At 38.6% G+C, this 27,303-nt stretch overlaps 1 protein-coding gene across 1 annotated transcript in view; it reads left to right on the forward strand.

Annotated features, from left to right (window-relative positions):
• Positions 1-4,986: 4,986 nt before the first annotated feature.
• The window catches only part of LOC122662138 (RNA-binding protein 39-like), a 56,191-nt gene continuing 33,874 nt past the window's right edge, over positions 4,987-27,303 (forward strand). The window contains exons 1-4 of the mRNA XM_043857704.1: positions 4,987-5,704; positions 16,005-16,083; positions 16,159-16,215; positions 26,662-26,717. Of these exons, the coding sequence (XP_043713639.1) occupies positions 5,085-5,704; positions 16,005-16,083; positions 16,159-16,215; positions 26,662-26,717 (812 nt within the window). The 5' untranslated portion in view covers positions 4,987-5,084. The remainder of the gene's footprint in view (positions 5,705-16,004; positions 16,084-16,158; positions 16,216-26,661; positions 26,718-27,303) is intronic.

Genomic DNA, 27,303 nt, shown 5'->3' on the forward strand with positions numbered 1-27,303 from the left:
AAAGTGGGATTTGTAGCGATCAAGATTGATATGTCTAAAGCCTATGAAAAGTTAGAGTGGAGCCTCATTACTTCCCTTTTTGATTTCTTAGGCTTTGGCGCCTATTGGAAAAACCTCATACATACCTTGATCTCAACTTCTTCTTTTTCTATTAAACTAGATGGGAGTCCTTTTGATTTCTTTCGTGCTTCCCGTGGGCTTTGTCAAGGTTGTCCTCTGAGTCCCTATCTCTTTATTGTTGCTATGGAGGTTTTGTCTCGCTTGATTACTGCTTAGCGGGATTTGAATCTTTTCTATGGGGTCAAGATCTCTCGAGACGCTCCGAAAATTTAGCACCTATTGTTTGCGGATGGTACTTTTATTTTTTGCCGGGCTTCTACGGAGGATTTGACTACTATTAAGGCTATTCTGGATATTTTCTCTGATCTTTCAGGTCAGGATAAGAGTGGGATCCATTTTAGCAGTAATGTTTCTGCCCCTGTCAAGCTGACTATTTCTAACCTTCTTGGAATTAAGGAAATGAGTAAAGATTCGAAGTATTTAGGGACTAACCTTTTCCCTTGTAGGTCTAAAGTCAAGGAGTTTGGGGGAGTGGTGGACAGAATGAAAAAGAAACTGTCGGTTTGGAAGTCAAAGTTGTTGTCTTATGCTGGTCGAAGGGTTTTAATCCAATCTGCTTTGGCCTCTACACCAATGTTTTTAATGCACTGTTTTTTTATTCCTCGGCAAATTTGCAGGGATATTGATTCTGTTTGTCTTAGGTTCTGGGTTGGGAATAAGGAGGATAATAGGAACTCCACGCTAATTGCGTGGGATAAAATGTGTCGACCAATATCTTTGGGAGGTCTTGGATTTAGAAAGGCTGAAAACCATAATAAGGCTCTTTTGTTAAAACTTGATTGGTGAGTGATAACTGAACCACAATCTCTTTGGGCCAGAGTCCTCAAAGCCAGATACTTTCCGAAGACATCTTTCTTTGACCCAACTACTCGGTCAAAAAAAGGATCGACAATCTGGAACAGTATATCTCATATTAGCCCCACTCTTGAAAAAATGGTATTAAGGAAGGTAGGTAACGGTTCTTCCACTTTCTTCTGGACTGATAAGTGGAATTATTCGTTTCCTCTAAGCCTTATCCATTACACTTCCTCGCGTCTCTCCTTTGAGGACAAACGAACCACCATCTCTCAAGTTAATTTGGAGGACCAGTCTACCCTTAATTCTGTTAAATCTCAGATTCCTGAGAGCATGCACTCTTTGGTTTTTTGTTTCAGCTTAAATAATTCTAATGATAGATGGTGGTTTACCTTGGCCAAAAATGGCATCTTTAGTACTAAACTTGCTGCTAACTTTCTTCTGTCCTACCCATCAGCCGCTAATTTGTGTTTTTCCTCTTGGTGGAATTTCTTTTGGAAGCTCAAGATTCATCCAAAATTTAAAATTTTCTTCTGGTATGTGCTACATGCAGGATTACCGGTTAAGGCTTCAATATCCAAATGGCGCCAGATCGATTCTTCCTATGCCTTCTATGGAAATTGTATTGAATCCTACTGGCATCTATTCCTTTCGTGCAATTGGGTCAAACATATCTGGGTGATTGGACCTCTGGGTCTTCGTACTGAATCTCTGGTTTACGATTCCCTAACTGACTTTTGCTTTAAATTTTACAGTTCAAAATTGTTAAATAAAGCCTCTTCAACTTGGTTTTTTGAGGTGTTTATCGTTACCTGTTATTTTATTTGGTCAGCAAGGAACAGAGTTTTGTTTCGACTTGAAAAACTGAATGCATTATGGGTAATTAAACAAGTAGAACGATGGATTGCTGATTTAAATTTACATCCCCCCTCCTTATCTTCCAATGTTGTATTGATGTTGCCAAACGTTACTTATAATTGGGTTCCTGGGTTATCTGTGTTGCAATTTAAATATCCCATTTTAATGTGTGCAGGAACCCAAATTCCAGGAGTAAGACTGGGAGGCTGGTCATACCTTTTTTTGTTGGATGGAGCGTTTTTTTTTTTTGGCTGCAGGAAATATTGTATCCTCTTCAGTCTGGGAGTCAGAATTGTACAGCATCAGGACTGGGCTAGACCACGCAGCTTACTTAGGATTGCAGATTAAGGAGATTTGGTGCTCTAATCAACTTGTTGCCGATGCCCTTCCATCTCCTACTAACAATACTTGGCCATATCTCTATATTAAAGACTTAATGTATATAAGTAATAGGACATCAAACATTACCTACTCTATGTTTAAAGATGACTTATGTTTAGCTATAGCTCTAAACCTTGCGTCCCGTGAGCAAGAGAAACAATCGGTTTTCTACCAGGTTTTTTAGTTAATATATTTCTTTGGTTTCATCAAAAAAATAAATGCATATGTGCGTGCTTTCATTGGCTCTCGTGCGCTCGCTGGACCATGCTCCCCCACAGAGAACACCAACTAAAAAAAAAAGAAGCAAGCAGCCTTTGTCATAATATACGGTGCATCAAAGGTCTCTAGGTGTCTCGATACTCGATACTCAACACCTTGGTTTTAAAAACCGAGAATCGAATAATTGAATTATCCAATTTGTATCGGGATCAGCTGTGACCGATCTCAATTTCGACTAATCTGATGCGGCCATTCACACTCAAAACACTAGAAATTTCCCTGTTTTTGGATATGTGGACCGATTCTAGGGTTCTTGAAGGGCGATTCCGATTCGATTCGGTTCAAAATCGTCATTGTCCGATTTTGCATTTTAAAACATTGCTCAACACTAAGAGTATCAAATTTGGGCCTAAACTTGGAGCCGGATCGGAACCGACCCATCCAATTGCTTATTGGTCTGATTCTGAATCTGTTGATAAGTTATTGGACCGGTTCCAAATCTACCAATTAAGTTATTGGTGTCCCAATGGTTTTAGAACCGCTAGACCAATTAGGAAACGTTGGAACCGTAACAAATTCACATCTTAACCTAATATATTATATAATTCTTAAGACTAGGTAATGAGAGCTAACGTCAAACTCTTTATTTCTTTAGCCTTTCATTTCGACTGGTACCACCTGTCTCATATGCTATTTTACCAAAGGCTTGACTGATAATTTAAAGGTCCATTTGTGAATGCTAACTTAAGAATATACCTTAAAATAATCCTAACATATGAGGGTGGTGGTGTTCCTACTTATTAACATGAGGTAATATTTCACAAAAAACAAAAAATAGAAAAAGAGAGATAATTTGGATTAGTTCAACGATTTAAGAAAGAAATGATAGTTGGTTGCATATCTCATGTGAATGAAATTAATATCTTATTTTAATATCATCATTGAATATACGTAGCATGTGTTAGAGATTTTTAAAGTTTTCTTTTATTTTATTTTGGACTGCTAAGAACCGCTTAGGAACCCGAAATGGTCATGAATCTCAGGTTTGGAACCGATTAACTTATTGGTCCAGTTCTGGTCCTAACACATTAGGGCCGAAACCGTTAAGAAACCAGACTGATAACCCAAAACCTGAACAATGGACCCCCCTACTCGACACCCATTTGCCCTCGATAATTAAACGGACAATTTCTTAGATATATTATATAAGAATGGAAATTACAAGATAAATAGGTTTCAAATTTGTTTTACATCCAATACTTTCCATAAAAGATTTACTCAATCCCCAAAGTTGGTTATTACTCATGCCATATAAGAATAAAATAAATGCAAACTTCAGAAATTACCTCAAAAATCTATTTTATACCACGATGGTAAAATAGAGGGAAGGGGCACGCAACTTTTCCTACTTGTTTTTTTTTTTTTAAAATTGTTTCTCTCAACCGTTTTTTTAATGACCGAGTTTCCTTCCCATTCACCATGGGGCGGGAGAGGGCGGGAATAGGTATCAGGAGGGTATTTTGGAACATATGAAAACCCTAGGAGGGGTTTGTAAACCCTAGGGTTGTTGGTGAACCATCTTCTCTCTTTTTGTTTTATTTAATTATTTATTTTTAATACATTTCTATTGTTTTCTATTCCAACAATTATTGTATACTTCCCTCTGGAGTTTGGACTCGATGTTATAGCCTATAGCTTTGTTTTCGTTTTTGTTTGAGATGGTAAATGGGTAATAGGAGTTTTGATTTCTACTCCTACATTTACGGTGCACTTTCATCGGATTTCACGGTTTTTAAAACAGTTAAATAGTAGTTTGCTTTTATTTTATTTTTGTGTGACAAGAATCATAACTAGGGATGTAAACGGATCGAATTCGGAATGGATACAGATCAGATGTGATTGGATTCGAATATTCTTTGGCCAAATTTAGATACCTGTAATGGATTCGGATTCAGATTCAGATTTGGATGCGGATCAAATTCGAATTTTCGACCATCCGTTTACATCTCTGCCTTGTGTAACCCGGACCTTCATCCCCCTAACGAATACAATTCACTTTCAATCTATATCTCTTAGATTTTGATTATCTTTTCGTCATATTCTAGAACCTGTTGAATCTTAAAAAACCCTCAAAATCATTATTTACATCCCTATCCAAACCTAGGGGAGTAAGTATAACTTTTAAATTTTTTTTGTTAAAGTAAAATAAAATATAGTGGACGTAAAACAAATTTAAAACCTATTTATCTTCTAATTCCAGTTTCGCGTTCTTATCTCTCAGTGGATCTAAGAATTTTTTTCGATAATTAAAAGGAATAGAACTTCCGGTTATAAAACCTTTCTCTGTCTACTTTGGTTTAAACCACTGTTGCTGAAACTTGGCCATAGCCGTCGACGTTTTGGCTTCCCTTCACTTTAGCATCTTCTGAAACCCCATTCTTCATTCTTGCAGGTTAGGGTTTTACTTTCATCTCACTCTCTCTATAAATGTTTTCATGTCTAGGGTTTTAACTGATTAATTTTTTGGTTTATCGCGGGAAAAACTCATGGAAGATGCGAAAGCCTAATTACTAATTTCATGTTTATTATTGCTCTTCTTTATTGCTTCTAAGTTGTTTGTTTTGATTGAATATGTTATCCGTTGCAGAGTTTTTGCAGTGATTGGGGTTCGGGCAAGGTCGTTTACGGCTCAATTGTTCGAAGATTGTTCGATGGATTTCGACGAATATGATTATTTAGAGAAAACAGTTGAAAACCCAGAAGCGCCGAAAGAGGAGAAGATTGCAAATGGTGGCGAGGAGACTGTTAAATCGGGAGAGAAGGACCGTAGCCGGAGTTCTAAGCGTAGGACTAATGAGAACGAGGATGACTTAGATAGCCGTTCCAAGCGAGCAAGACCTGGAGATGACTCTCGTGATCATGTTCGGCACAGAGAGAGGGGCGCCTCGCATCACCGCTCATCTCCTGACTACAAGTCCGAGAATGCTGAGAGGAACGAGAGGGACCGGCACCGCAAGGAACACAGAGATAGGGATAGGGAGAAGGATAGGGGGAGGGAGAGTGATGAAAGGGACGGGAAGGACAGGGACCGTGACAGAGATAGAGAGCGGGAACGAGACCGTGAAAGGATAAGAGAGCGTGACCGAGAAAGTGAAAGAGACAGGGAGAGAGAACGGGAGCGTTCACGACGTAGCAGGAGCCGCTCTGAGAGGCACCGCAGTGACCGTGATAGGGATGCTGAACGTGAGAGAGACAGGGAGAAGAGCAGAGACAGAGAGTACAGGGAAAAAGAAAGGGAAAGGGAGTTACGATACAGGGATCGAGATGGCAGGTCTCTTTCTATTTCCCCTCCTCTGTGTTTCTTGAAATTCCTTTCTGTAGAGATTGAACATTGTTGAAGTGCAAATTTTTGCATTGTGTATATTATAGAGGTGTTAATTGCAGTTTGTAATCCATAGGCAATTGATATGTTAGTTTCACCATACTTTCAATGTCCTCAATATCTTTCACATTTCGGTTCTAGCAGATTAATGCATAAGATTTTGCTTTGAGATAAGCCCAAACAAGTTCATTTATTTCTCCTTTTGTTCCGTTGCACTAAACAATCTCTATCTGTCCTTTCTTACTTGGGGCGCATACGTTTAAGTGAAGGTGTTGGCACACATTTCAAGGCCAGGACATTGAGATTGCCTTAGTTTCTAATTTCAGTTGTTAGCTTGAGAATATGTTTGATTGGTTGAGGAAGTCAGTTCTGAGGTGGACAAATTTCATGGATTATATTGATGATGTGTTGACACTTCACAGCCCTAGTTTCCAACATAGAAAAGCTATAACATCAATTCTACAATCAATAATACCTTTAGGAATGTCTTTCTGCAATGGCTGTTGTTTTTACAAGAACTTAATGTATCCACAGTTAGTTCTAATATGCAGAAAAAAGTAACTCCTGCTGCTAGCCTAGAGCCTTGAACCTTGAGCATTACTTGGGGATGTGGTTTCGCAGAGATTCTTCATGCTTTAGGTGGAATTGACACATCATGGTATTCCTCTTAATTAAGAAGTATTGCCCTGGAATAATGGCTAAGAGGATTTCAAAGGCTTCATAATTACTGTGGGCAACAGTTTCTCTTTCTGTGTGATTGATTTTCATAGAACTGTATCTGTTGATATTTGTTTGATCTCAGTGAAAATGAACAATTCCAATTCTATTGGCCCTATTTTTGTATACCATTGACACCACTTTTATACAAGACTAAATCTCAGCATATATTTCTTTAGGATTTTGGACTTTCATAAATAGATACCTCTAGCCTTGAACATTATCATTCCTGAGTTCAACTTCTACTTATTTATTCATTATTTGTCATTTACCTTTGGTAGAGATGACAAAAATCATCGTTTTCCTTGCCCTTTATGATAGTTCTCTTAAGATATACTTGGCATCTTCCATGTTTTCCTACTACTAGTTGGGAAGCTCCCATAGTCGCACCCTCCCAGGAAAAAAACTGCAATTAGATCAGCTCCTGGATTTTTCTGAAGAGGCTACCAGGTGAAGCATGGTAATTTGATGACTTGCATGTTGCAGTAGCATCTAAAGCTTCACAGCATATTTCTGTTCACTAATCATTGGGCAATTTATAGCTTGCATGATGCAGTAGGGCCTCAAGCTTCACAAGTGTTCTAGGCGCAGATTGCAAGCTTATTCAATTTGTCAGTGTTTATATAATTAGGATGTGGTCTTAGTGTTAGGGCTTTTAGTAAGAGAGTATAGAGGGTCTAGATGGTATATATTTTGTTCAAAGTAGTCACATGGGTGCGAATGTTAGGTCAAGAAATTTATTTCTACAAAGCATTTGTAGCAATATAAGGGCGAGGGAGCTGGCAAAGCAATATATTTGAGTTGTGATTACTTTATTAAATTGAAGCTGAATTGTTGCTGTAGTTGTCTAGGCGTCGTCAAAGTGATGCCTAGTCGATAAGGCATGCTTGAGGTCCAAGGCTACCAATGGCCTTATGCAGGAACCTTGATGATCTTGTCCTCCATGTGTTGATGAGGTGCACTACCTTGGATCGACCCAAACCTGTTTGAGAACCCAGACCGAGAATTGGGTCCAAATTAATTATATATTTATTTTCTTTAGGAAATATGCAATCTTTTAATTTTATAAGTTTAGCTACATAGGATATTTGGTTTCCTAGTTGCTTTTAGTTTCCTTGTTAAAGTTTGTTTCCTAGTTTGATATGTTTCCTTTACTAGTTGGGTTCAAGGTTCTAAATATTTGTTTCAAGGCCAGTTTTGGCCAACCCCGAAACTGAGTGATGCCAGGTTTCAATCATATCCCGGTTGAAACCTGGTACATTCTCCAGGCCAATCGAAGCCTTGATTTCGAGGCCCAGGAGTTTTTTTTTTGCCCTGATTTTGTTTTACTGCCTATTTTTGACGTTTTGAACCCAATCCATGCATTAGTTTTGCATAAAGAATACTCAAAATGGTACTTGTGGTTTTGACCCAAGTTTGATAGTGTTATTTGTTATTTCATTTACTTAAGATATTCTTCATAAATAAGAAAATACATACCCCCCATTTGAATCCAATAAAAATAGTTAGAAAATCAAATTCCAAAAGGATAAAAAGTCAACCCTCCATTCAAGAACAAAAACTGGATTTTCGGCGGTATGTGAAATTTTCAACTTTTTAATGTTCTCAAATAATTCTTATTATGATAAAACATGATTAAAACCCAAGAAGCGGCAAAGTTATCATTTGTTGAAAATGAATACAAGATTACTTAATTCTGATTTATATTGAAGGAGTTAAGTTCTGGTAAAATCTTATTTCGTGTGCTCGAATTCTATTAAAATCAGCTCCGAATGAAATTAAACTCCTAGATGTCCAAACAAATGATTATTTTGCGGCTCTTTTGGTTTTTAGTGATGTTCTATCATGACAAGATTTATGGAATTTTTAGATTTGAGAAAAACCCTAGTATTTGAAAGTTGAAAATTTAGTTTTTGTTCTTGAACTAGGGGGTTGACATTTTATCCATTTGGAATTTGATTTTATAACTATTTTTATTGGATTCAATTGGGAGGCTATTTGCTTATTTATGAATAATATCTTAAGTAAATGAAACATTTACTTAAATGAAATTTGGCATAAATAAGGTGGTTCAGCCAGGTTCAGGTTAAAACTCCCAGGTTTCATCAAGCTACGATGGGGATAGGTGAATTTATATAGGTGGTTCGAGTCGAAAGGTGTGAAATTATCGATATATGGTCTAACCATGTTGAAACCAAGTACACAATTGTATTGCATTAAATTTTCGTCTCGCTTTCTTGCGTGACCAAGATTTAGAAACATTGTTGGGTTTTCTTCTTTAAAGTAACTTGTATTAGGATGAAGTTTCAGATTTGAAGAATGAAACAGTGAAATGTTTGTGAATGCCTGCGAGGTCAGAGTGATTGGGTGATCTTCCTCCACCCCTTTCTTCTTATGCAAGGTCCTCTCTTCCCTGGAACTCTGAGACTCTTTTCAGTTTGGTATCAGAGTTGAAGTTCTCTATCTCCCTCTTCCATTCCCAGAGTTGCAGCAACACTCTACCCCCTCGTCTTCCTTTCTTTATGATATCAATTCCTGCATCAATCTCTCCCCTCCTGACTCCCACATCAACCCCATCCTCCTCCCCTTCCCACCGTTGACATACCCCCTTCTAGGCTCCATTGAGGTAAAATATATATATATATATATATATATATATATATATATATTAAGAGAACTCGGTCTCTTCCTTCCCCAACCCACTGCCCCAACTGCAACCTAACCCCACCTCTACGATACCTGGAGACAACCCCCCACTGCTCTCACTTTTCAGTGGCTTCGATCGATTCTCCCCCTCTCTTTTCTTCTGGGCAAGCTCTCTTTCTCTTTCTTGTTCTCCTTTTGTTCTTCTTGCTATATCCATATCGTTATCTATATTATATTCTATTCTGGGAATAGTGCAGCTTCAAAGGGTGGGATAAATCTCCTTCGTTCCTTCCCTTTGTGTCCTAAAATTTTGTAGGAAGTTTTAGACCCCTGGGTAATTCAGACTGTTTAATGTAGTCCTAGGTAGGAGTAATCCCACTAGGAACCAGAGTAATAGGATCACCAAACAAGGCTGCTGGTTCGAATGGGCAGAATAGGTAAACTAAGGCAGAATTAGGGTTAGGACTAGGAATTTGAGCTAGGGTTTTATTTAGTAATGATGTGCAGGTCAAAAGGAAGCTAATGATATAGGTTTTAAATAGGTTTAAACAGAAAATTAAAATTCTGAAATTCTAGGGTTAGGGTTTCGGGTTTTGGGAATGAAGGGGATGATGAGATTTAGGGTATTTAGGGGGAATTAGGTCAAGGGGTTCTGGTCGAGTGTCACTGGTATGGAGAGGGTGGTTCGGTTGAAGTTTGGTGTGGTTTGGATGGCAGGTTAGATCTGGACAGATTTTGTAGGTTGTAGGTTTTAATGGGGAAGAGGGGGGATTAGGGTTTAGCTGTTGGAATGGGGGCAGAATGGGGATCGAGTGAAGGAGATGGCCTGCTGGAACTATGGTGTAAAATTGGAACAGATCTGATGGTGGGAAGAGGCTGGACAGGATAACTAGGGTTTAAAATAATTAAGGTTTAAGGGGGATCGATCAGGGTTAGGTTGGATGGAGAAGAAGAAGAAGGAAACTTGCAGAAACTGTAAACACTTACTGGATTTGCAGATCTGCAACAACAGTAGCTTGGAGAAACTTGATAGAAGAAGAAGAAGGACCTCCCGATCTACAAGATGCAAGAAGTCGCCGGAATCCACCAGCCCTAACCCTTGATATGACTCACAAGGGGTCTTGATATGACTCACAAGACAGTCTCTGAAGAGAGAAGCAGCAGCAGCAAAGGCCAACAGCAAAAAACTTGATTTTTTAAAACATAATTGGTGTGGGAGCCTCTCCCACGATCTAATATTAAGTAGGAGGCCAATGGCCTAATTCCTAAAACTATTACAACTCTAATCTCCATCCAAAATCGTGGAGAGGTACAATTAAGTGATTTAAAACAATTTAAAAGGTATAAAAAGACTCAATTGACCCTAATGACTTAAAACAACTTAAACTATTCGAAATAAAAGAAGATTCCCTACTAGTCAATAGGATATAAGAACCTCTTAGCCAATAGGAGCACTTCACTTAAATTAGACCAATTGAACCAATTGGGTGCAACCAATTCAACCGGTTCAATTAAAAACACAAAATAAAAACTAAGTATAGAACTGAAAAAAACTAAACTAAGGCTCCTACTAAAACCCTAGGCTTAGGGTGGCTTCTTCAATTCGAGGAGGCTAGGGTCTGCATCACTGTTGAATCTGAATCTGAGAGCTTGCCAGGCTTGTGAGTTCTAGAGGGAATTTCATACCTGGTTTTTCCTTCTATCGCCAGGCTTTGGTTACAGTAATTTTTCCTAGCGTGGTTGTTTTTTTATTGAACCTATTTTTGGGAGGATTCGATAGGGATGAGGGTTGGAAGATCTCTCCCAAAACGTTGGTTCTATTGAGATCAAGCTGAGAGAGTTCTCTCAACCCCAAATCTTCAAACTTCCGCTGAAATTTCTCGTCAAGAGGTAAAAGATGATCTACAATCTCCCCCTCTCTTGGTAGTTTATGTTTTTAGGGGTTCTTACCATAATACCCCCTACTTTCCCCTTTATTCTCTTTTATCCTTCGTTTTACTTTGCTTCCAAGCTTACCCTTTGGCCATACGTTACACCCCTCCCTCTTATCTTCTCTTATAGTTTTAACTTCTGTTAAATTAAGGATTTGCCATTGTTTGTAATATTAGAGTTGCTTAAGTGATTGGGTGGGCCCTTAGGCGACCCAGTAGGGTTATTCTGACCCGGGTCTGCATCAAATTGGTCTGAACACAACCTAGCCATGGATTCCTTTGTGTTCAAGTTTAGAGTACGCTTCCCAATGGAAAGCTTGCTAATTTGTTTATTGATGAAAGGCAAAGTGGGCAATTTCGTCTTGCGATCTGTGGTAGTGATGCTAACAAAGACCAACCAGATCATTATTGAGTCTTAAGGATTATGTATTCGACGAATTCTCCATTTCTCAGTAGTTTGATGGTGCTTATTATGAAGTGTTCGAATCTTATCAGCGCATTATTAAATTGGGTCAACAGTGGTTGGAAGAACGAAGGGGTGTTGTTGATCGAGATAGAAATTTGTGCACCCTACAACCTATAAACTTGTGCCAGACATTCATTCTTCAAGGATTGGTTAACGAAATATCCCCAGAGTCCAAGAAAGTGATACCTATAGTGTAGCCACAGGACGAGCAGAATGAATCACAACAGGAGGGAGACAGTTCGGACGTGGGATAGCCAGTAACAGTCAAGGAAGATAAAACGGTTATTATGGGTGAAGATACAACAAACTCTACTGCAACAAGAAGTGTTCACATTGAGTTCTTTCTTCCCCAAGATTTTCTAGCCATGGATGTAACCCCAAAGCTTCATATTTTGGATTTTCTTCAAGTTGCAGACAATGAGTAGATAACCCCCATTTGTGTGCTTTTATTTCTACTGTTATTCAAAACACGTGGTCAAGTTTTTCTCAATACCGAGGTAATTGATGCAGGTGCACTACCTTGGACCGACTCAAACCCGTTTGGGAACCCAAACCGAGAACCAGGTCCGAATCTGGGTTTTTGGTCTAGTAGGATAATTAGATATTTATTTTCTTTTAGGAAATATGCAATCTTTTAATTTTAGAAGTTTTGCTACGTAGGGTATTTGGTTTTCCAGTTGCTCTTTGTTTCCTAGTTAAATAGGTTTCCCTTTCTAGTTGGGTTTTCTTCTTTTAAACAGCTTGTGTTAGGGTGAAATTTCAGATTTGAAGAATGAAATAGTGAAGTGTTTGTGAGTGCCTGCATGGCTAGAGTGATTGTGCTATCTTCTTCCCCCCCCCCTCTTTTTTTCTTATGCAATTTGCTCTCTTCCCTGCAACAATGAGATGCATCTCAAGATTCTCCCTACGTGGCAGATTCCTTTCCTCTTATTTATGGGCATGTGTATGGGTGTAACTATATATTTTTTTTATTTTTTTATGTTTGTATACTTCAATGTTTGAATATATTTTTAGGTAATTATTAATTTATGCTATGATGCACATACATGTTTAAAGCATATGCTTGACATTTCACATGTGCAGAATGGAGATTTAACTTTGTTCCTGCTTGTAACATACTTTATCTTTCTTGAACCTATGCTCAGGTGTGGTAGTCTGATCAATTGGTTAGTAATATTAATGCAATAATGTTCTAGGACCTTGTTTGCTATTCAAACCCATAGAAAAAGAGTGATGGTTGTGTTCTTGTTCCCAGAAAGTTTATGCAAAGTTGGTCAGCATTTGAGCCGAAAGTCCTTCTTTCTTCTTTAATTGGTTATGAACTTGTTATTCACCAAAACAAAATGTTTGTATCCCAGTAGGTAGAGAACTTTAGAATAAAAAAACTAGAAGATGCATAAAAGAATTAGATTAAACATGAAGAAGAGAGAATGTTAACATTAGATTCCAGTGGTTGAGACTGACAGGGCAATGATAGTACTGGTGAGAACTCACTGAACTTTTTCTTGTTGGCAATGGGGTTTTGTAAGCTCTCTCTTCTTTAGGATGCATTCCTTCTGTTTTAGCAGGTTAATGCTGGTCTAAAATACTAGTTCATGAGAACTTCTAAGCTGGTAGAATCCATGACTGAATGTTGTGCTAGCAACTACCATTACATACATTCTTGGGTGTTACTTGGAATTAAATTTGCATATGTTTGCACCTTCTCACGGATCAGGTAATGGAGGACTAGTATTTGAAAAATTGGAATTGTGCAAAATTCTCCATGTTTCCTTCCCTATTTTTCTTCTTTGGTGGTAGACACCTGAAAAAACTTTTGTTATTGTTTAGTGTCCAATTTATCCATGAAGTTCTGCTCTTGATTCTATGTCTAGTCCAAGAAGATGCAGCTCTTTTGGAGGATTCTTATGGTATTGTTACATTCCTGGATGGGCTTTTCTTAAAAACTGACTCCTTAAAACTGGTTTCTCCCAATAAAATGTTGTTTCTTCGGTTCCGTTGTCCAGAATATTTTTACATGGTTTCAAACTTGCTAGTTAATGGAATTCGTACATTCTCTTTGGCAACACTGGTGCTCAAGTTTCATCTAGTTACATTTGCTATATATCAGTGTTGGAATTTCTGAATATTGAATATTAGATTCTGAAACTCGCAGATACGCTAGGGCAATCTTCTGATGGTCATTCTGGCAAGTGAGCCAGGCTCAGAAACTCAGGTCATAGGTTTTGAAAGTTTCTTCTCTGTAGACTTTTTGTGATCCTTTGAGAAGCTTGCCTTTGCAAGATTGGGGTAGTTGACAGTTGGAGTTTTTAATGAGGATTGGTGTGTCATCTTATGATTTTCATTATCCTCCACCTAGAGCAAAATGGCTTAATTATATTTATTCTGTTGCAGAAATGCTGGTGAGGGAGTAATGGGCTCTGCTTAACAGAAGCACTTCATCTTCTGATGCTTCAGAGGAAATTTGATGTTCAGTTGGCTGCCAGAACTGACATAAGCTTTTACAGGATTATCGATTTTTTAACTATTTATTACTTCTTTTTGATGATCATCCATTGTGAGGACTTAGGCTTTTGGGGTTTCCAGCTGAGGTCCTTTCCCAGAGGTTAAGTTTCATTGCTTATAGGTTTTCTTTATGCTGAGTCCAAGTTTCAGATGCAACTGATACTCAGTTCCTTAAAGTTATACCCCTTAAGAGCCTTTTTGTTCTTACTACTGTAGGTTTCATAGTTGTCATGGCGTCCAGGTGACCCAAGGCATTGGAGGGGGGCCTAGACGCAAGGCAAAACCAACAAGGCACCCGCCTAGGCGATGCTTTGACAACTATGGTAGGTTTCTGGTGTCCTCGTTGCCATTCCAATGTTCTTGCCGTTCCTCGTATGCTGCTTTTCATCATTCATACAATTTTCTTTTTCTTCAAGCAAGAAGGTTCCGCTTTCCACATGTCAGAAATCTCACTTTCAGTTTTATGAACTCTTTAGGCAAATGGCTGGTAGATAACAAATAACAAATGCTTTCTTGTGACACCTTTGATGTCAAGCTAAAAGATGAATAATATAGAGATTATTGTGTTTGTGATGGACCTTTAAAATTAAAACTCATAGCAAATTTCTAACATTGTCTTTGGGTGAACCACCTCGGTGCTTTTGGTAGTGAAAAATTTCTGTAAATAATGGGAAGATCATGAGCAATCTGACTAAGAGATTATTTACTTTGTATGTATGTGATGTAATCATATTTCATTGGTTGATACTTTCTTACCAATTTTTGTCTTTTTAAACTCAGCCAGTTCATCTTCCATGTTTATGGTTTCTTTTCAATGGTCGTGTATGTTTAGCTTAAGACAGTCGAGTCAGAGTCTGAGACATGTCTGTGGGTACATTGTAATGTCTTCTTCCATATGCTAATTTTTCTGCATGCTATACTGCTTGCGGATATATCTTTCTTTATTAATTTAATTAATGTTCTTGGTTGGACCTCGGCACAACGGTAAGGTTGCTCCATTGCAACCTAGTGGTCGCGGATTAGAGTCTATAAACAGCCACTCCGTGAAGCAGGGGTAAGGCTGTGTGCATTATGACCCTCCCCAGACCCCGCAGTGGTGGAAGCCTCGTGCAATGGGTGCGCCCTTTTTAATATTCCTGGTTGGCTTTTTTTATTTGTATTATGTGTTTTGGAATTCTCTAGATCCATGTTTGAGGTATACATTTAGAACTTGATTCTTTTTTGGTTGTTTTCTGTACAGCTACTTCATTCAATGATATTTAACTTCTAGACTGTTAGCTAACACTTGGGACTTTTGCCCCTGCACCCCAGGCTTTCTCCAGATTTCTATCTTGTGTCTTCTAATTCATCTACTGCCCTGAAAAAAGGAAAAGGCTTTATCAGGTTCCTGACCAATGAGGAATTTGATGAATATCTTTGAAATTTTGTCATTGAGATTTTATGGTTGACACAACATGTAATGTGTTTTCCATACTGAACAATTAAGTCTTCTATTTGTCGCATAGATGGAGAAAGATGTGCCACCAATCCATTGCTTGAAGTCGGATTACATCCCTTTGCAGGATTTTCCAATCATAAGTTGTAACTTTATTCAATCTTCATTTTTTCCCTTCTCTTTAATATCTCTTTGCAACTTTATTTTATCTTTATGCAATTTGCAAACTTCGTCTTCTTACATGTGGTGTCATGTTAACTTATTGCAGTTTCCTGCGGGAAGTTATTACGTGGATCTGATCTCTGAAACCATGTTGAAGAACCGCGATTTCAGGAATTTTCATGTTTTAAATATTTCTGGCATTCATATCACATTAGATGAACATTTATTTGCAGGAGTCGTCATATAAATAATTGTCCTTTTTGTATTATTATTATTCTAGAAATGGTCTCGTCTGCTTGATTTGATGTGATGAGCATGGCTTGCTTGATAATTTTGGGGCAGTCAGTTCAGGCCAGGTTTTTATTTGAGGTTTATATTCCTTTGCAGACGATATAAAGAGAAAAAGGAGGAAGCGGAGCCTGAGGCTGATCCAGAACGAGATCAGAGGACTGTATTTGCTTATCAGGTATCCTCCTGCCCTTTTCCTTCCATTTGTGCTTCCATTGTTGCTGACTGATGTTTCAACCACTGATTGTGGCAGATTTGTTTGAAGGCAGATGAAAAAGATGTCTATGAATTTTTTTCAAGGGCTGGCAAGGTTAGTGTCAATTGGAATTCATCCATTTGCTACTTCATCTAATGCTCTATTAGAACGTTCTTATTGTGTATGTTGTCTTATGTTTACAACTCAACTCAGCCTTATCCCCAATAAACGGGGCTGGCTACATAAGCTCTCTTTCGCCAATCAACTCTATTTGAAGCTATACTGGTTACCAGCCTTTTGCTATGCATGTTTGATGGAATCCTAGGAATAATGGCTTGTGATTTTATGATCACAGCCCTACTTTATTTATAATAGATGAGAGAATGTTCTAGAATAGGTACAAGTACAAGAATACTCCTGAAAATTATAAAGGCCAAACTACCCTTGTACCCATATTACAACACTCTCCATCAAGCACATAGATGTCACACATGCCCAACTAGCATATGATTGGGTGACGAATCTTTCCACTAAGACCCTTAGTAAACAACAAACTCAGCCTTATCCCAACTTAATGGGGTCGTCTACATGGATCCAAACAAAACAAAGTAAGGAAAACTAAACCAAAAAAAGGGAAAAGAAAGATGAGTAAAGAGGGATGGGGAAAGAGAGGAGAAATGAAAAAATGAAAATGAGAAATGAAAGATGCAATATGAAAGATAGTAAGAGGAAAAGACCCTTAGTAAACACATCCTCTAATTGTTCCTCAAACTTAACAAACGGGACACTAATAATTCCTTATTCTAGCTTCTCCTTGATAAAGTGACGATCGATCTCAACATGCTTTGTCTGATCATGCTACACCGGATTATTAGCAATGCTGACGGCTGATTTGCTGCCACAGTAGAGCTGCATCGGCAGTTGAACTGGAACATAAAGGTCTTGAAGAAGAACCTGGAGCCACAGGAGTTCACAAATACCATGGGCCATAGCCCTGAACTCAGCCTTTGCACTTGATCTTGCAACCACTGCCTGCTTCTTGCTTCACCAGGTGACTAGGTTGCCACCAATTAGAGTACAATAATACCATGAGGTAGATCTTCTATCATCGGGAGAACCAACCCAATCAGTATCAGTGAAGGCTTCTATATGTAGGTGGTCATGACGAGAAAAAGAACAACTTTACTAGGAGCCAACTTGAGATATCTCAAAATTCGATACACAGCCTCCAAGTGCATGGAATGGGGTTCATGCATATACTGACTAACTAGGCTGACAGCAAATTCAATATCTAGCCTAGTATGAGAGAGATAGATTAATCTCCCAACCAATTTCTGGTAGCTTCCTTTGTCAACTGGCTCACCATCCTTACTTTTAAGATGGGAATTTGCCTCGAGTGGTGTATCAGCTGGTTTGCAACCCAACATCCCTGTATCGGATAAGAGGTCAAGTGTATACTTCCTTTGAGAAAGGAAGATACCTTGAGCTGACCAAGTAACCTCAATCCCTAGGTCTTTAATCTCAAACTCTGTGCCTAAAAAGGTCTTCAGACGAGCAATTTCTGCAACATCACTCCCTGTAATCACGATGTCATCAACATAAACAACGAGGACCGTAACGAGCTCTCCTGACTTCTTAGTGAATAGAGTGTGATCAGGGTTACTTTGTTGATAACCAACACACACCATTGCTTTATGGAAGCGACCAAACCATGCTCGAGGAGATTATTTCAAACCATACAAGGCTTGCTCCAATTTACACACCTTGCCTTAGGTTTCCTGGCTAGAGAAACCAGGAGGGACATCCATATATACCTCCTCTTTGAGTTCTCCTTGGAGAAATGTATTTTTCACATCAAGTTGTTGTAATTCCCAGCCCAAGTTAACTCCACAAGAGAGAACCATGCGAACAGTGTTCATTTTTGCAACCGGTGCAAATGTTTCTTGGTAGTCAATGTCGTATGTCTATGTAAAACCCTTGGCAACCAGCCTTGCTTTGTATCTGTCCATCGTCCCATCCATCTTTTGTTTAACAATGAATACCCACGTAGCCCACAAGTTTTTTTCTGAAGGAAGAGATACCAAGTCCCATGTGTCATTCTTCCCAAGTGCTCTCATCTCTTCAACCATAGCAGCCTTCCATTGTGAATCAGCTAAAGCTTCCTGCCAATGTTTAGGGATGGAAACAGAATACAAGGAAGAAACAAAGGCGCAAAACGAAGATGAAAAGGAATCATATGAGACCACATTAGAAATGGGATGTTAGGTGCAAGTCCTACGCGGGCTTGTGAATAGCAATAGGAAAGTCAAGTGTAGAATCTTTAGTAGGAGTTGTGGGAAAAGAAGACTCACCAGGTAGAGATGAAGTAGAAGGACTTGGATGAGGAGGTAACGATTGGCTTGGCACAGGGTAGTGGTTACATCAACTTGCTTTTGTCGATGCCAAGAGCTAGAGCGAGAGCGAACAAAACCTTCAATGGACTGGGCTCCCTGGGTCTCCCCGAGGCATTGCGGGCAAAACACACACATCCAACCACCTTGGAGGAAAATAAAGGAGGAGGAGCCAAGGAACAGCTCTATAGGGCAGCGATACTCCAGAATACCTGAAGGCATTCAATTAATGAGATATGCAGCCGTAAGGACAGCCTCACTCCGATATTGGGCAGGGACGTGCATTTTAAACATGAGGGACCGAGTCACCTCCAACAGATGGAGATTTTTATGTTCAGCCACACCATTCTGAGCCGGAGTGTCAACACAACTTGTTTGATGAATAATGCGATGATCAGCCTGGTATAACTGGAACGAACCATTCACATATTCCTTGCCATTATCAGTACGATGAATTCTGATCTTGGCATCATACTGAGTCTGAACCATCTTGTGAAAAAGCTGAAAGCAGCGAAAAATCTCACTTTTCTAATGTAAGAAATAAACCTAAGTAAGTCGAGTATGACAGTCAATAAAAGTGACAAACCATTGATATACACAAATTGAAACACATCGGGCATGGCCCCACACATCCGAATGATGAAATAAAGTAAAAGTATCTGAGCTTCTATAATCAGATGGGGAATAAATGACTGTGTTTGCTTGGCAAAAATACAAACATCACAAACAAAACCATTTAGATTCAATTGTTTAAATAAATTAGGAAAAATCTTTACTAAAGTGAGGGGGTGGCCCAAATGATGATGCCACTGATATAACTGTGATAAAACAACTCTAGAGGAACTAAGTGGAGCTTGAGCAATCGAAGTGGAAGAAGGTGGGACCATGGAACTAAATCTCGGTCGATACTAACCAAAATCTCCAAGTTGTTTTTTTTTTTTTCCGTTCTTTTCAAAAACAAAACCCTGGGTTGAAACCCTAGTGACCCTAGGTTTCAACCCAGGGAGGCTAGTGTCGAAACAAGATCCGACACGTCTCGGCTTTGGGCCTGATCGAAACCGGTCTTGAAACCGAGATTTAGAACCTTGGGTGGGACCCATTATCTAGCGGGTACAAGCCACTGACCACTTTACCACTGCCAGTCGTTCACCTGGTCGCCAAGTCCTCAAAAAGACAATTGGAATGGAAAAGGTTGCTTTACAGTTCAAATCTCGAGTAATACCCCTAATTGAGAGAAGATTAGTAGAAAAAGTTGGAACATGTAACACTTCAGATAAAGATAATAAAGGAGAGCACTTAATAGATCCTTTCCTAGAGATGGAGGAAAGAGAACCATCAGCCACTCGAACATTGTCCTTATCGGTGCCAAGAACTTAAAAAATTTATGGAAAGAACTGGTCGTATGGTCAGTGGCCCCTGAGTCGATGATCCAAAGAGTGGATTCAATAGAGGCACAATGACCACTGACAGAAATACCTGAATGGGCAAAGTTGGGTCAAAGGTCTCTGGCAGGGGGACAATTGAGGTTGTAGAGGGTGAAGGAGATGTTCGAATTTGGTCATTAGACAACTGATGTGCCTGAGCTGATCCTGAACCACCACGATCACAACCGTTAGCAGGACGGGCATGAAGCTTCCATCAAAATTCCTTGGTATGGGGCTCTTTCCCACAATGATCACATTTCATTGTTTCCCTGTCTGAAATGGGGCGATCACTAGGACAATGAGATAAACCCTCACGAGATGAAGATCTTGAACCATAAAGTGCAGATTGATCCTAGGAAACATGTTGCAACATAGTAGCACGACGACTATCCTCTGATTGAATGATGGAATATGCCTGCTCCAGTGTAGGAAGGGGATCACGATTCAGAACATGGGCTCGAATCTGATCAAACTCTATGTTGTGGCCAGCCAAAAAATCGTACACTTGGAGCTTGTCTTCCCATTTCTTGAAGTTTGTGGCATCGATGGAACAAGTAGCAAAGAAGTCATCATAATAATCTAATTAATGCCACATAATTCTTAACTCGGAATAGTATTGGGAAAGCATCATCTCTTTCTGTTTGGTTTCATGGATCTTCTTGAGCAGCTCATACACTTGGGCATCATTGCCGACCCGAGAATAGGTATCCTTGGTAGCCTTCTAGGTCTTGACAACCGAATCCAGCAAAAGGTAACCTAATGCAATGTTAGGGTTCATGGAGTTGATGTGAAAAGACATGACAAGGGAGTTGTCTGAACTCCATTTTCTCTAAGGCGGACCAGCTGCAGTAGGCTTCTCAGATTCCCTAGTAAGATAACCAGAAAAATCACGAGAATCAATAGATAGGAAGCAAGAGCGAGACCACATCAAATAATTGCTCCGATCAAGTTTGATGGAGTTGATAGGGGAACAATGGAAAGGCACGATTGTTGACTCCGTCCTGGGCAGTTGATTCGGTAGTAATGTCTGACATAGTTGCTAGTCAGAAAGAATCACGAACAAATGGTTCTAACAACAATAGAGCAAAGCTGATATCTTCAAAACATGAACAAATCCCGGAGAAACATCACAGAAATCACTGATCTCGGAAAGAACCTTGAGATCTCTTCAACACATCATAAGGGAACCAAAAAAGGGAGCTCTCGGTGGGAGAGAAAACCATCACCATGGATGAGAAGAGGAGAGGCTGAGAGGTGGTGGTGGTGGTGCTAGAAGAAAAACGAGAAGGGAGAGAGAGGGAAAAACAAGGGAGAGAGAGAGAGAGAGAGGCAAGGTTGCTCTAGGGTTGAATGGCGGCGGCTATAGGCATTAGGGCGTGGATCTCGGGGGTGATTCTAGCTTTGATACCATGATGGAATTCTAGGAATAATGGCTTATGACTTTACGATCACAGCTGATGTAGATTTATCACCAAACTGGGCTTCTTTGCTTAGGAATAAGTCTAGGGTTGGGTTATATACATGTTGGGCCTTTGATCCCATGGGTTTTCTATGTAATAGGCCACTTTTATGGGCCTAAAGTATGGGTAATAGGGTTACATACGGGATTTTAGTTGTTTTAGTTCCATACTTAGTTTTATTTGGGTGTTTTTGTTCATAAATTGAACCGGTTCAACCAATGGTTCAATTTAAGTGATTTTAGAAGTTTTCTTTTAAGTATTTAAGTTGGGCTGGATTAGGACTCTGTTTTGAGTCTATTTCAGTTTCCTAGTCAATTTAAGTTAACCTAATAGGTTAAGGATTGAGTTAGGCCTTTCCTTTTTAGTGTAGGAGTCTACTTTGGAGTCTTTTATATAAGGTTATAAGGGGGGCATGTATTGAACACACATTTTGATATTAATGAAAGCTTTTGCTGCTCTTCTTCTACATTGATGATTTTTGTCTTGTGTTTTATCCAGGCTGGTGGGATCGGTGTTTGATCTGATTGACGCCTTGCGGTGTGAAGCCTGGGTGGTTCTTTTGAAGCTCTTTTTTAAGTTCTTTGAAAATCTCCTTCAATTTCAAAATCAAAATTCAAGAATTATTCAAGACCCTCTAACCAACTGAGCTGCCCTTGCAACAACATGAAGTAAGTTTGAATCATCCCATCAATACCCATTCTTCTCCTAGTCCTCCAAACCACCCCAAAACCCTAATTTTCCCACCCATCTCTTGAAACCATCTCATCTCCCAAAATTCGTAATAAACCATTCAGCTAACAACACCTTCACATAATTGGATCGAGTATTCTACTGTCCAATTGGAATACTCGAACCAAGCTGTTTTCCCATTACCCCATTCAAACCACAACATCCCACCTATTTCTGAAGATCATCCCATTACCCAAATTCTTCACAGACCAATTCAACCATCAGAAACACACCATACATGAATCGAATTTCATTCCCTACACTAGGAATAATCGATCCAAACCCTAGCCCCAAATTTCACCAAAAAAATCTATTTTTTAACTAGCCGATTTACATGTTCATAACTGATCATGGTTTACTGGCTCCTAGTTGGTCTTCTACCATCCTTGGACTACATTAATCATAGTTGTCTCGGCATCGCCAAGGTGTCTAGGCGGATTTCTAGGTGCCTAGGCGGCTGCCGCTTTATTGTAAGGTGCCTTGCACTAGTTGAATTGGTAACGAACCAGGTTCTAACACTTATTTATGTCAAATTAAGTAAATGCTTTTATATTTGTTATTTCATTTACTTAATATATTATTCATAAATAAGCAAATACCTACCCCCCTATTTGAATCCAATAAAAATAGTTAAAAAATAAAATTCCAAAAGGATAAAAAGTCAACCCCCAATTCAAGGATAGAAACTCGATTTTTTGTGGTAGGTGAAATTTTCAACTTTCTAATGCGGGGTTTTTTCTCAAATCTAAAAATTCCATAAATCTTAATATGATAAAACATTGCTAAAAACCAAAAGTGCGGTAAAATATTCATTTGTTTTGATATTTAAAAAACATTTTCATTCAGAGTGATTTTGACAACGTTCGCGCACACCAAATAAGGTTTGACTGGAACATAACTCCTTCAATATAAATAAGATTTAAGCACTCTTGGATTTGTTGGAAAGTTGGTTTTATGCTCTACCTAATACAAAAAGTCTCATGTAAAAATAAAATCATTTGATCAATCAAATTTCTTAGAGAACAAAAACATTTACCTAAATCGAGAGCAGGTTAATTACTTATTGATAAGATCATATTTTCTAAAAATTGTATAGACCAAATGTGAGACTAGGTATGCCCGAAAATGACCAATTCCAAGAGCATATAAACTAAATGTATGTTTTGATTGTTTCAAACTTCCAATAGCTTGCTTCTTCAATTATGCTTTCTTGTATTTATATGTTGATTTTTTATGACTTGATGTGGCTTAATATTGATTTTTGATGACTTGATGTGACTTAATGTTGATCTTTGATGACTTGGTGTGGCTTAATGTTGATTTTTGAGGATATAAGGTACATATTGTAGCATACTAAATAATGTTAGAAAAGAGGGGAAATAAAAAATAACACTTGAGCGCCTTTGTTGCCTAGGCAATGCCTAGACGGGCGCCTTATCGCCTAAGTGCTTAAACACCCCTCCACCGCCCTGGGTCACCTTGCTGCCTTGACAACTTTGACATTTGACATTAACATCCCTACTTTATTGATGAAAGAATGCCTTTGTTGCCTAGGCAATACCTAGACGGGCGCCTTGTCGCCTAAATGCTTAAACACCCCTCCACCGCCCTAGGTTGCCTTGCCGCCTTGACAACTTTGACATTTGACATTAACATCCCTACTTTATTGATGAAAGAATGTTCTAGAATAGGGACAAGTTAATGAATACCCCTGAAAAATATAAAGACCAAACTACCCTTGTACCCATACTACAACAATGTCTTCACCTATAGTCATTTTAGGCTTGTTCATAGGTCTTTTAGGTCCCTCCATTTTGAATCATACCACTTCTCTTTTCTGGTGCTGCAGCATTCAAAGGTCTTCATTGCGCATGTCCATGCCAGCTTAAGATGACTTCTCTACTTATTATATATCAGAGCTAATCCTAAGTTAGATCTAATTAGTTCATTCCTTATTTGATCTTTTTTCTAGTTTTACCACACATCCATCTTAACATCCTCATTTCAGCTACATGTTATCATCATTGGAAAAGGTAGACCCAAGATCCTTGGTCGATCTAGGGGTGTCTGTCAACATGATGACCAAATTTGTTTATATGTTATTTCTTCACCACTCAACATTTCACTTCATACATCATTGCTGGTCTTATAACTGTCTTATAAAATTTTCATAATTTAATGCAATATGTCGAGCACACAACATTCTAGAAGCACCTCTCCATTTCATCCACCTTGCTCTTTGTGCAACTCATTCACTATTCTCCTTCTGTATTTATGACTGAACCAAGATACTTAAAACTATCACTGTGAGGTATCTCTCTCTATCATCTTATGTTTGACCTCCTTAATGGGAGGCAATAAATTTCAATTATAGAACAAATTCAGGGCGATTACGGACCAGAAGGAAGAATACCTACAAGTTCACTTTAGCATTTCCATATAGTATCACTATAGTGTGGATGTCCAGTTTATTGTTAGTTCATGAGTCATGGTATTGGTTGATCTAGTGACCTGTGCACCTGCTGTCCATCTGTTTTCAAGTGGAACATTGAACTGTTGCTTTTGTATGGTGGAGTATGGTATGGAGTGGAGCATTCAAAGCATTGGAAGTAGATTTTTTTTTTGTGTGTGTGTGTGTGTGTGCTGTGTGTGTGTGGGGGGGGGGTGAGTGGGAAGTTAGTTTCTCTTTTGGCCAAAACTACTTATAAACAGCGTATTAAAGAATAATGAGCCTTACGCCCTCTTTCGTCTGACTCAAGGAGCTGATAAATGCACTTCAAAGGGAGGGAAGAAAGCGATCATAATTAAGGTTATATGGGACAATCCTAGTAGGTCTAGGAGAAGGGTGTTTAGGTAAATCAGCAACAAAAACAGAAAACAGGGTAATCAATTCACACTGAAATCTGTTATTAACTATTTGATTAATGAAAATCAGTATATCGATGAGAAAATAAACAGTTGCCGAAGCAGGGGTAAAACAGGAATTTACCAAGGAAGTTAAAATTCAGAAATTAGGGTTTGTAGTGATCAATCGATTCAACAGCAGCATATGACATAAGCATAGTTATCAAGGCGGGAAGGCGACCATGGCGTTTTAGAGGGTAAAAAAGCAAGGCGACACAGCCATGGCGTCGCCTAGGCGATGCCTTGATAACTATGGACATAATCAGTGGCTTAAATCTCAGATTTGATTTAACAAGAAAGGTCTAAACAGTAGCTATAATGAAGGGTAGAGGCAGAATAGGCAAACAGAAGTATCTCAAGATCCAATGGTCAGAACTAGGTCAATCTCAAATCGAGTTTACCATTAAGGTTCATGAACATGTGGTTAAAATCTTTGACGATCTAACGGCTGAGTTGCTTAATCTCAAAAAACATGTGGCATATGATCTTTTAGAAGCAAGGACTCTAGTTGCAGAAAATTCTCAGAACTGAACTTGTTAATGGTAGTGATTAAAGAAGAAGAATCCAATAAATCCAGTATAAGAATAGCAGCACAAGAACATGAGCACTTGAACAATCCACCCGGGCTTGTTGATCAAACACGAGATCTTCAATGGAGAAGAAGAGCAGCAAAAGCAAGTAAGCAACCTTTTCATTAATTAAATTTGTGTACCATACTAACTTGTTTAGAAGACTCAAAAATAGAATTCTCTGCTAAAAAGGAAAGGCCTAACCCTATCTTTAACTAACAAAGTAACCTTGATTGACTAGGAAAGTGAAATAATAAAGGAAAACAGACTCAAAACTGGAATGGACTTACAACAATTACTTGCAACTTTAATTGAACCACATAGACCCAGTTCAATTGAACTAACCCAAAAAACTTATAACTAAAGAAAAAAATTATCTAATCTCGTATGCAACCTTATTACCCTTAAAAGTGGCCAATTGCATTGAAAACCCCATGGACCAAAGGCCCAACATATACAACCCAACCTTTGACTTATTCCTAGGCAATCAATCCCAGTTTGGTGATGAATCTGCATCATACAGACCAGTCAAAGAGTCTTGGAGTGTATTCCTTCCATTTGAAATGTTTGGACTATTGCATGGTTAATTAGAGATAAAAACAAGTATTGAACTTAAGAGAGCATGAATATATTTGTATCTGGTAATAAATAGTAAAGCAGAAGATCTTACAGTTACATTATGTAGCTTTCAGATCCTTTGTTGTGTTCTGAAAATTAGTTGCTCTGATTTTGCATCTGATATTACAATCATATATGTTACTTATTTTGTTATGCTGTTCACACAGATTTTAGTGCATCATTAAGATATTTGTGCTTCTTATTGTATTCTTCTTTCTTTGCCTTCCATCATGGAGTGTAAATGCAATGATTATTGTTGTGGTATTATTTTGTTTGTATTTTAGGAATTTAATGGTTCAGTTAAAAACTTGACAGGCAATCATTTAGGCTGCCTCTAATGGTGCAATAATATAAACTATTAAAGTTTCTTGTCAAGGGAACATCTTTTGTAAGTTGAACTTTTTGAAAAATGTTAGTATGCTGCTTCTTCTGTTATCTTGTTAACAACCTTATACACTATCTTTAGGTGCGAGACGTGCGGCTCATAATGGATCGCAATTCAAGACGTTCCAAGGGAGTAGGGTAATTTTCTTCTTCCTCAATGACATAAAATTTCCAAATTTATGTGTGGAATCAAAATTCAAGATGTTGCAAAAGGGGTAGAGTAAAGGATGAAGTTTCGGAATTTGTGATTTTGAAGAACTTAAGAAGATGTGATGTTGTTTGTTTGTAAAATTTCCAAATTTATGTGTGGAATCAAAATTCAAGATGTTGCAAAGGAGTAGGGTAAAGGATGAAGTTTCGGAATTTGTGATTCTGAAGAACTTAAGAAGATGTGATGTTGTTTGTTTGGTTGTCTGTGTCTGTTTTCTGTGTTTTTTAACCATAGAAATGTGTGAAGTCATCAAATTGAAACACATCAGTTTGGTTCCTATTTTATGCTAAATCTCCCTTCCAGGCAGGAAGGTAGGGCCTAGCTTACCCCAGGTGCAACCCTAGAGGGATAACACGATGGAAACTGCCCCTATGAACTGGATAATATAGAACAATAGGTGGCATGAAGGAAAGGAGGAGTGGTAAAGCAAAATCGATCTCGAACCGGGGAAGAACCAGTGAGAGATCAATCACGAGTCACGACAACATCACAATAGAGACAAATCAGTATTGA

The sequence above is a fragment of the Telopea speciosissima genome, chromosome 5 (assembly GCF_018873765.1).
Source record: "Telopea speciosissima isolate NSW1024214 ecotype Mountain lineage chromosome 5, Tspe_v1, whole genome shotgun sequence".
Lineage (NCBI taxonomy): Eukaryota > Viridiplantae > Streptophyta > Magnoliopsida > Proteales > Proteaceae > Telopea > Telopea speciosissima.